The following is a 10974-nucleotide window of genomic DNA, read 5'->3' as shown; positions in this document are numbered from 1 at the left end:
TTTCCTGCTCCTAGTAATATGGTGGTCACTAAATAGCACATCATCCTTTTATAGCCTTGCTAGGCATCTCCTTGGAGTATGGGACAGGTTGAAGGAGGGAAAGATTTGGATCAGTGTGACATGCTGCGATAACTTCCCCCTCTCGTTCCTGTGTACTCATCAGTCTTGTATTTGAAGATGGGAGTTATGTGCTAAACACCTCCAGACATGTGATTTATTTATTTTTTAAAAGTAGGTCTATGGCCCATCTGAAGTAGGTAGGGAACATTGGGGCAGCCAGCAACCTCTCTTTGGAGATGAATGCGTCTTCTGTGCAAACTTAATTTCAGCAGATGCTTCGCATGCATTTACAGTTGTTTGTTCATTGAGAGCTTGTCTATATTTGAAAACATGCACTGGCTAGCTAAAAGAGATTTAAAATTGATGTAAAAATGTGCAAACCCTCCCAGTCTAGATCCACCTCAACTGCTTTTAAACCTTACTTAAATCTGTTTAGTTTAATTCTGTAAATTACAGATACAAGCAAAACTGGTTTAAACACATCTACACTAGTGGCTTGAATAAACTAGATTTTTTTCAATGCAGACAGGCTTAAGAGAACCCTGGCTCGTACTACGCATCACAGCATGAAAATGGGAAAGTGCAGTGCTCAATTACACCTGTACTATTGGTGACAAGACACTGCATTGTCAGCAGGGCAACTGACACCCCTTGGCATGAGTGATGGAGATGAGCATAATTTCAAATAATGTTTGTAACTCAAAACCTTTCTTGGGGTTTCACTTTAATGTGTATATTCTTGTCTTCCTTTTGCCCCCCTCTCCCCAGTACTGCCTGTGAGTGAATAAATGGGCTTTAATTTAAAATTTTAGTGCTTCATGCAGCATACTTCATCTCATTCCCCAAAGTTTTTGTCACCTGAACACAACTGCCCGTTCAATGTGGCCTCTGCCCCATTCACGTAACTATGTCAAACTTTGGTGGAAGGAATGGTGTTACTGGAGAGCAAAGACTGGATGGGTGAAATTGGCAGGTAACGGAAACCTGAGCCACTTCCCTGCAGATGGTAAAGGTCCTATGGTGTCCAGCTTAGCAGGAGAGGCAGCCAGAGGTCTTGTAAGGCTGCCTCCTATCCTGAGAATTGTGGGACTGGTCTGAGTCTAGTTCTTGCTCTTCAACTGTGCTGGAAAAGGGAGGGGAGGGGATATTTAGAAAGCTGTTATCCTTTTGCTTCAGTGAGCGGGGAAGGCGTGCGAGCAGTTTGCAGACACATGTTGGGGGGGACAGCGCTGCCTCAAACACTAGCTTTATATGAGCTTTTTGCCTTGACTGTGGTGTTTCTGCTCCCCATAAGGATGGAAGCAGGACAGCAGCAGCTGGGACCTCAGAACTGACTTTTTGGGGGACGTGGTGGTCCTTTGCTCTCCCCCCCCCCCCCCCAGTCCTAGCCATTGTTGTGGGATGACTGTGTTCTGAGAGCAAACCTGTAGTCATCTGTCCATGTCCTGCCCCCTACATCCTCCAGTTCCTCCCTGCCCCAAATCAGGAAACATGCCCCAGCCACTGAGCAGATCTCTGTGCAATGGAGGAAAAATGCCAAAGTAACTAGCAGAAGCTCTCCCCCCTCTCACACGCACCTCCCCTAGCTACTTCCCAGGGTCTATTTTTAAGCAGGCACTTACTTTCCCAGCTTCTCCCCTCCCCTCTTTCTGGATTCCTGCCCAAGGGGGTGGGGGGGTGTCTCTTTCCTCCTTCATAAAAGGGCCCTGGAGCAGGGGCTGGGCCTGTGGGGGTTTATTTTGGGAGCAGCTCCTGGGATCCGATGGCCTTGTTAGGGCAGTGCTGACCTTTCTACCGCAGGAGGAGGAGAGAGGGAAGGGGGAAGGGGCTGCGAAGGAGAGACAGACACACACACAATGGGACTCTGAGGAGGGAGGGACTCTGCAGGCAGCCGGAGCAGCAGCAGGAGCCGTGGGGCATAGCAGCCTGGGCGGGTATGATCAGGAAAGGGGGACCCCCCCAGAGAAGCCCGGGCCCCCCCCGCCCTTTCCTGAAGAGCCTCTTAAAGGGGCCGGACGCTTCCCCAATGCACTGTCTGGGAAACGCGAAGCCTGCAGAGATACAAGTCAGATCTTGCAACTGAGAGTTTTATCCCTCTCCCCCTAGTCTGCCCCAGTCCCACAGCATGGTCCATGCTTGATTGTCCAGTCCCCTAGGTGGCAGGTGGGTGCTGGGTTGCAGAAAGGTCCCTGTGGCGTTCACAGTGTTTGCAGTGTCCTCACCAGATCCTTCTCCAAGACAGGATCTCTTCCCAAATCCCTCCCTCCCTCCCTCTATCCTCTGGCTGGGCAGCACAAGGCAATCATCCCCTTGGCGCAGCACCTTGCTTTGAGCATGTTTAATTTGGAAATGTGGCAACATTTTAAACTCCCCAAATTTTCGCTTATGAAAAACAGTCCAGCTAAGTAGGAAGAAAAGAGGGAAAGAAAGAGGAAGGAAGAAAGGAGCAAAGTGGAGATTCCGGCTTGCTGAGTTTCGATGGCACCATGAGTGGAGGAAGGTTTGATTTTGATGATGGAGGAGCGTATTGTGGGGGCTGGGAAGGGGGGAAAGCCCATGGCCATGGCATCTGCACTGGTCCCAAGGGCCAAGGGGAGTACTCGGGTTCGTGGAACTATGGTTTTGAAGTGGTGGGCATATACACGTGGCCCAGTGGCAACACCTATGAAGGCTACTGGTCGCAAGGCAAGAGGCACGGTTTGGGGATCGAGACTAAAGGACGGTGGCTTTACAAAGGCGAATGGACCCATGGCTTTAAGGGACGCTATGGGACAAGGCAGAGCATGAGCAGTGGAGCAAAGTACGAAGGCACCTGGAATAACGGGCTGCAGGACGGTTATGGCACTGAGACTTACGCAGATGGAGGTAAGGATGACACTGGAGGGGCCAGTTGGGGTCAGGTCAGTGAGCAACGTGATATTTGACCTGTAAATCCAGAGACTGTAAATCATCCCAGGAGAGAGGGAGTTCAAGTCAGATCACCAATAGCAAAAGCTGGGGAGGAGAAATCAAGGCACTTTACTAGAACATTCTACCTCTACCATATATTTTTATATACTTCTGTGTGTGATCGAGCTTTGTGTGTGACATCTTTTTAATCTACTCGCATTTAGGCCCTAATTTCTATAGTCTGGCTGCCCCTTGGAAGCTTGCAACACTCAGTAATGTACACACATTCCCTTTTCCATACACCAGAAAAATGAGACAGACCTCAAATAATTGTAAAGCTTCTGGATGACTATGCTTTCTATGTGAAAAACTTCCTCAAATGTCTTGATTATAGATTTTTTTTTTCTCCAAACTTTATTTTCTATAGCGTGAGGCTAGTGAAAGACTGGATTATATTATGAGACCTCTGAAGAATTATGGGCCCAGGACTACAGCAATCTATAAAGTAATAAGAATTAATTCTCATTGGGAAAAGAATTGTGAATGTTTTCGCCTTATACATCTCTGTATCATCTACAGCATTTTGATGTTCTGTGTCTATTTATTAAATACCAAATTGCATGAATGCACCGAACATGTGTATGACTAAAACTCAACCCGAATGTTTATCAAAGCTGTCTAGAGAATTTAGTCACCTATCTCCCACTAGTATAAATCCCCTAGACCTTGAAAATCTCAGCCCATGTTCACGCACAGAGGCACTCAGTATACAAGTATTCGTCAGACATTTTGCAAATGCTCTGAACGGTAAAGAAAAAAATTAATTAGATGAGGTGGGAAGCTTCTGAAACTGATGAACAATCATAATGCAACATCACAGGAATCCTGTGCAAGTAATTCTGCAACTCTTCAATAGTGGAACAGTGCGTGCTGCCATGTTTCGTATGGCTAGTCAAGAGGGTGATTTGTGGGGGAGGGGAGTACTCACGGATATATTCCTGAGGATTGCACTTCATTATTATTATTCAGGACCCACAATGCCAATTATTTATGAGGAAAAATCATTTGAGAAATGTATCTCTTCATAATAAAAAGGCATATCACATTTACAGCGTTTCTCAACTGCGGCCACAAAGGGCTTTTCTTGCGGGCACAGCCTCGTGGGTGCCGATTCGGGGAGGGGCAAAGCAGCAATCCCTCTCCCAGTGTCACCAGCAGGTGCTGGTCCATGCCCCCTTCTGAAGGCACAACCACTGTAGGATCAGGTGACCAGTGTGAGTTCTCCATCTTCCCAGGGGTGGTGCTGCTTGGGCTTCAGCCCTGGCGTGGTGGGTGGCAGTTGCTGGCCGTGTGGCATAAGGCTCTGGCCCCCTGCCACAGGGCTTTGGGTTCCGGCCCCAGAGATCCGGTCCCAGGCTCACCCCCCGCACGTCACCCCAGCCCTTCCTGCCTCTTCCAGTCTCCAGCCATGCAGCGGGACCCCAGGTTCCGGGCTCACCCCTGCCCTCCATTGCCCCGACTCCCACTGCCACCTCAAGCCCCCACATCACCCCTGGTATCCCAGCCGCCCTAGCCAACTCCCCATCCAGGGTTTAATTGGTCACCCAGCTTTCTGGGGTTAAGTAAGTCTGCTGTGAAAATGATATTTACAAATATTGCTTTTCACAGTAGCAGACTTACTAGCTAGCAAGTCTTAAAAAAAAAAAAAATATTCAACCAAAAAAGCAAAACACGCAAAGCACCTTATTTGAGTTTCTATTCTGTTTCGGACCAGTAAAGAATAGAGACAACTGTACATTATTTTTATTATTGAGTCTGCAAAAACCCCAACATACATAAATTACAATGATTGGGACACATATATGTGCATATTTATTTGTTTTTCCTAAAGTTAATTAAGCATTTTAGGAAAAATTGTCTGAGTGGCCACCAGCAAGAGTTTTGTTGGTGAGGAAAAAAAAATTGTTGTGAGAACCCCTTAGAATAATAGGAGAGTTCAAGCTACAGTATTGGCTTTCCAGGGCTTTGCTTTAATGTGCCCTTATTCAGCAAGTTACTTAAGCACATGCCTAACTTTAAGCAAGTGGTGAATTTCTTACACTTATGGCACATGAAGTTGCAGTTAAAGCTGCAGATTAGAGGTGACCAATTTCATTTGTCCAGTTTTTTAAACTTCATCCTTCTTCTATCTTCCGGCTATGTGATTTGTTAAATAATCCAATGCAGTTTACTATACAGTGATAAAAGAGAGCAGGGACTAAACTATGTGTTTGTAATGAATTGAACTATTGACATGAGGATCTTTAGGTCATTTGTAAAGTATATATATGTTTAGTGTAATGACACACTAATACAGCTGTTGTCCAGCTACTATCTTTCATTTATATAACACCTTTCATTCTGAAGGATGTCAAACTGCCTTAAACCATACCCATTGATTGCTTCATCCACCAGTGAAATACAGCTACCTTTGTGGGGAGGGATAGCTCAGTGGTTTGAGCACTGGCCTGCTAAGCCCAGGGTTATGAGTTCAGTCCTTGAGGGGGCCACTTAGGGATCTGGGACAAAATCAGTACTTGGTCCTGCTAGTGAAGGCAGAGGGCTGGACTCAATGACCTTTCAGGGTCCCTTCCAGCTCTATGAGATAGGTATATCTCCATATATTAAAAAGATATTCAACAGCTCACATTAGCACTACAAAAGAAGGGCATCTAGGCAGGCACAAAACTTGGAGTTGAACACTTCCCTACTCTTGCATGTAAAAAACCCCTCTATTGGCAATAGTGCTCACTTTTACTCCGGGGGAGTTCTGGGCCAAAAAATTAATTCTGTGCACAATATTTTAAAATTCTGCATATTTTATTTGTCAAAACACAATGTAATCATGCCAGTTTCAATTATTCTGGTCATTTATTTCAAAATACCTGTCAGCAAGTATGTCTGTAACAGTACAGACAACAGAAAAGATTCAGGAAATGTTTTTTGATAAATAACATACTAGGCATATTAATACAGAACTTTGAGTAATAATTCATGTACACTACAATACAGAAATGGATTTCCCCTCAAAAGCAGTTCAAAGGCTTGGGGGAGTCAGGAGTAATGGAGGAGCTGAGGGAGTGGCAAGTAATTGCTGGGAAGGAGCCTGGGAGTGAACCTGGAGGGTTGCTGGGTGTGGGTGGGAGAAGTGTGGAACAGGGTTTTTTGTGGGAGGAGGGGCAAAGGGATTGTTAGGGAGTTGGTGGGGAGCCTCTCCCATGCAGATCCTGGCTGACCCCCTCGCATCTCCCATTCAGTCAGGCGCATCTGCTCCCTTCCCTGTGTATCCCTGCACTCCCCCCATCCCTGTGTGTCCCTGCCTCCCCACTCAGCTACCCCTCCTCCCCCTATTCCCATGTGTCCCTGCACCTCCCTCCCCCCTGTCCCCATGTGTCCCTGCATGCCCACTCAGCCACCTCCTCCTCCCTGTCCCCATGTGGTCCTGCACTCCCACTCCTATTCAGCCCTGGGGTCTATGCTGTCACCCCATTAGCTCCTGTGTCCCCACACCAGTCTCCCACCATTAGCCCTTCTGAACCCCAGTCTATGTGACTCCCCAGGAGCCCTGTGTGCCCCATCCTGTCCATTCCCCCCATATCTGTGCCTCCTCACCTGGGCCCATGGGCAGGGCACTTTGAGGGATGCAGCCTCTGACCCCTCCTTCTCCGTGGCTGGCTGCTCCGGACCTGAGCCAATTGCCCTCTCTTCTGGTGCCACAGCAGCCCTTGGTGAATGAAAGGTGTAATTGCAGTGCCTCCCCAGCAGAATCCATTTTCTGTGCGGGGGGGGAGAGGAAAGACCTGCGGGGGACATGAATTCTGCGTGTGCACAGTGGCACAGAATTTCCCCTGGAGTAGTGTCACTTACACTCATTGGGTCTGGTTCAACATTAAAGCAGAACCCAGACTCATTAGGAACCATGCCACCGAATGTATCCGTAACACATATAAGAACATGAATGTTTGGGTTTTTTTAAATGTGGTTAACTCAAGACATCATGATATAGTTCTGTTGACAAAGAGTGAGACTGGAGCCCTTTAAGAGAATAGTGCTTTATAGGTAAAGGGGAAGGTGATCTAGGATAGGGAATGCCCTGTGTGTGTGAATGAGCTAAGCATGTTACAGCATTGAGTGAACGATTGCTTGAGCTTCAGTCTCTGACATTATTTCCAAACCCCATCATTTTTTGTGCAAGGAAGAGTTGGGGGTGTCTGGAGGGGCTCTGGGTGTTTGTTTGATCATACTAAACCACACAGAAGAAGCTGCTAATGTAAAAATCTGGTCTTCAACCCCTGTTTTGCAATACAATGATTGTATAACTTTTTAAAATGTCTTTTGTTCAAGCTGTGGCCTGAAAACAGTATTAAATAGTGCATGACTGTTTCTGGGGAGCTGGGAGAAAGCACTGGTATAAATTCATCTCATGGGAAAATAATTAAATTCAGTTGTCATGAGACCAGTGGGAGAGGTGAAAAGAAATGATGAGGCGAGTTTCAGGTGAGCTATGAAATGAGCTGAAGACTCAGTGAGGTGAAGAGGTACAGAAGGGCTGTTGCAGCTGATTAGAGCTGCAGAGAAGAAGGTTCTTGCACCAACAGTGGTGAAATTATGCGCTGAGAGGAGGAGGCTGGAGAAGAAAAGAGAGAAGGTCTATGGGGTTGGCCAAGGTGAGTCTGTGCAGAGTTTTAAAAACAGGGAGGGCAATTTTTTGGACCCTGAAGTGAATGGGGAACCTGGAAAGGGAACCAAGGAGAGGAGTGATATAGCCGTGTTTCTTCATGTGTACCAGATGGTGAGCAGCAGTAGGGCTGTGCATATTCTGGAGTCTGAGCACCTGAGCCATGTGGAAGCCATCAAAGAGGAAATTAGCAGCAGTAATCAAGCTGAGAGGGGACTGAAGCTTAGAGGAGGATTTCTCTAGAGTTGGCACTGAGGGAGTAACCATGATTTTGCTGCTAGTTCTGAGTATTGCCAAGTGCAGACAATAGATAGCAAATGTATATGGAATTCTTCACGCTTCCTACTGCTTCTGAGCTGCAGTCCTCAGAGACAGCTAAGGGACTTGGAAGTTTGGGCAAAACTCAGCCCTAGTGTAACTTCGTTGACCCCAAAAATAACAATAACAGGGCTTATATAATACAGTGCCTCCATAGATCTTAAAGTGCTTTACAAAGAAAGCATCACTCTTTAACTGAGGATAAGTGATTCACCCAGGGTCATGCAGCAAGTCAGTAGCAGAGGTGGGAACAGACTCCCAGTCACCCTATTCAGGGTCCAGTTTCCTGTCCTCTAGCCCAGGTTGTCTTTCCAGCGGAGCTTTACCAAGGCTGAATTTGGCCCCCAAATTGATGCTTTTTAGTTATGCACTGTTTTTAAATCAATCCTCACTCATTAGTTTGTTTTACTTGCGTGTCTATTTAATCTGTCTGTCCATCACACGAAGTATTTCTAACATGTCTATCATCATGGTATCTGTGCATGAAACTTTATGACTGTAAGAATTAGGGATACTACTTTGGCTGTTGCCAGTAAGCTGGCAAGTAAGCTCTTTAAAACTACAATGAGAGGTTTCTTTCCTTATGCCCAGTGTGGAAAGGGAAGAGGCTGGTGTCTCCTGAAGAATGGACCCTGGTTCATGAAGTGAGAGACACTATGTGACACTCAAATTTCAACCTGGGCCTTTGAGCCCATCAATGACCTGTGGATCATCCTGCCTCTGTACTAATTGACCACAGCTACTTATGGAAGGTGTGATATATTATCTGACCTAAGCGGAGGGCACACACAATCCATTTGTGAATCAGAGTGATTGAGACTGAGGTCTCCAGAGACAATGATTAATCCGCTCTGCAACTTGATCCTTCCCATCTTGTGCGTATATAAATAGAAAGGGTCAGCTCCATTTAGGAGCAGACCCAGAAATCTCTAGAAACACAGCAAAAACACAGAAACCAGCCGGACTCCCATACGTGCCTCCTAACAGGAGTTACTAAGAGCCAGGTATGGTATCTTTTGTGAAAGAGTGGAGGCGGGCATTTTATAGGATTTCTTGTCATTAAAAAAACAGCAAAGCTTTCCACTGATGATGACATAAAGGGGCATTTTTGGCTTTTTGTTGTTTTTCTTTCCAATCTACACATCTCTCCATCCACCCTGTTACTTCATCTATCAGCCCTCTGCCCTGGCCCTGCTAACGTGGGAATTAATACCAATGGGAAGTTCTTGGCGATTGAGTGACTCTGCAAATTAACATTTTGGCCTTTCACCTCTGCAGATCTGTGTGTTCCAGCTTTGACTTCAGTCACAAGGGAAAGCGAGGCTGTGGCCCATCCTAGTCCTAAATACAGGGTTTTCCACATCACAAAATACACTGCATGTTGACTGAGATTTTGGGGCCCAGGGCTGCAGTACCTGGGGTAGCTGAGGGTCAGGGTGGATCTGTGTGGGGCTCAGGACTGGAGTAGCAGGGGTTACCGTATGTCAGGGCTAAGATGCATTGGCGAAGCTCTGCTGGTGGAGACTTCAATAGCTGCCTGCACCAGATCTCATTCTGGCCAGTGCCCTATTCAGGTTCACAAATTTATACAAGCCATTAAGAAGAACTAAAGGAAATCTGATTCTGTTTACCCACTCCCACTTGCCTCTGTACATTCCTTTCCCTGCTTTGCATCATTGGGCTTGTCCTGATGGGCCTTGGCAGGAGAGGGCCATTGCTTTCTCTCCAGCTCAGTGATGAGTGGGTGTTTTTAGCCAGGCTGGACAGAACACAGCTGTGTGTCTCCTTTCATTGCTCCTCTCCTGCGGCCACCCTTGGTCCTGTGAACAGTTGTATTTCTCAAGGGAGCAGTGGAGAGAGGCATGCCTGTTCTGTGCTGTGGAATGAGATGCTCCACATTCATACTAGTGGGTGTGAATTATCCCAGCTCTGTGGATCTGAGGAAAGAGGCCAGGCTGACTGCAGCAGGGCTGTGCCTTTATTCAGCTGTGATTTCCAGCTCAGGTCTCTGTTCCTTTCCCTTCTGCCTCCACTCACCTCTGGGGAATCTACTGTTCCAACTCTAGACAGTTTTTCATACCAAGAAGATTATGCCATTAAGCAGCATTTTTCAAAACCGCTTTGAAGACTTTTAGGTTTTTTTTAGCTGTTGCCAGCTCTAAATCCCTGGTTACCAGCACCAAGCTTCTGACTCTTAACTAGTGGCCTCAAGAGATCACTTCCAGCCCTACATTTCTATGATTCTGACTCTAATGAGAGTACTCAAGGCTTTTGCCCCATCAAGGACAAGATTCACATTTTCAGGGGTCTCCAAACTGCTGCACTTTTGTTCTATTGCCTCCGATTTTGGGGGAAAGCAAATGGGAGATTTCAGAGGCCGGGATCTGTTACTGTGACCATTTAAAAAAAAAAAAAAAAAAGTGTATTTGATTATTTTTTTTAAAGGTGAAGGAAGAGGAGAGGAAGTTTTCCCATTAAAATGTCTAACCTGGTCAGGTACAAATCCTCCACTCAGCCCAGGCAGAGGGAATAATATTGTGATTTCCTTGGAGGAAAGCTGTTGGTGGGGGGCGTGCAGACAGATAGGTATTTCTGAATGTGGATTTCACTAAAGCTGGCCAGAATAGGGGGAAAATATCTAGGAAAAAATTTACACACTTTGTCCACACCCCCACCTCCAACCCACCCCTATTTGTAATTAATTTTTTTAACTTTTAAAAAATCTGCAACCAGCTTCGATCTTCACAAAGTGGAAGATGGCTGATTTGTACATGGTTCTAATCCCACATGTATTAATGATTCCAAATAAATAGTTACATATTTCCATTTTACAGCTCCTTTTATCCAGGGAATTTAAAAGGCTTTACACATACTAATTAGCCAAGGGCTTGGCTCTGTACAAACTTGCTGCAATTTAGTGCAAGGTGTGTTTTTAAACCAATTTAGTTAAACCAGGACAAAATCCTGTCTGCACACTCTGCACATGTCTA

The 10974-nt window shown here is 46.1% G+C and overlaps 1 protein-coding gene across 1 annotated transcript in view; it reads left to right on the top strand.

The window, feature by feature from the left end:
* Positions 1-1811: 1811 nt before the first annotated feature.
* The window catches only part of JPH2 (junctophilin 2), a 60977-nt gene continuing 51814 nt past the window's right edge, over positions 1812-10974 (top strand). Inside the window, exon 1 of the mRNA XM_054045906.1 lies at positions 1812-2925. Coding sequence (XP_053901881.1) covers positions 2547-2925 — 379 coding nt within the window. The 5' untranslated portion in view covers positions 1812-2546. The remainder of the gene's footprint in view (positions 2926-10974) is intronic.

Source organism: Malaclemys terrapin, chromosome 12 (genome assembly GCF_027887155.1).
Source record: "Malaclemys terrapin pileata isolate rMalTer1 chromosome 12, rMalTer1.hap1, whole genome shotgun sequence".
NCBI classification, from domain to species: Eukaryota; Metazoa; Chordata; order Testudines; family Emydidae; genus Malaclemys; species Malaclemys terrapin.
The sequence above is the reverse complement of the archived record's forward strand: the minus strand, read 5'-3'. Positions and strand labels throughout refer to the sequence as shown.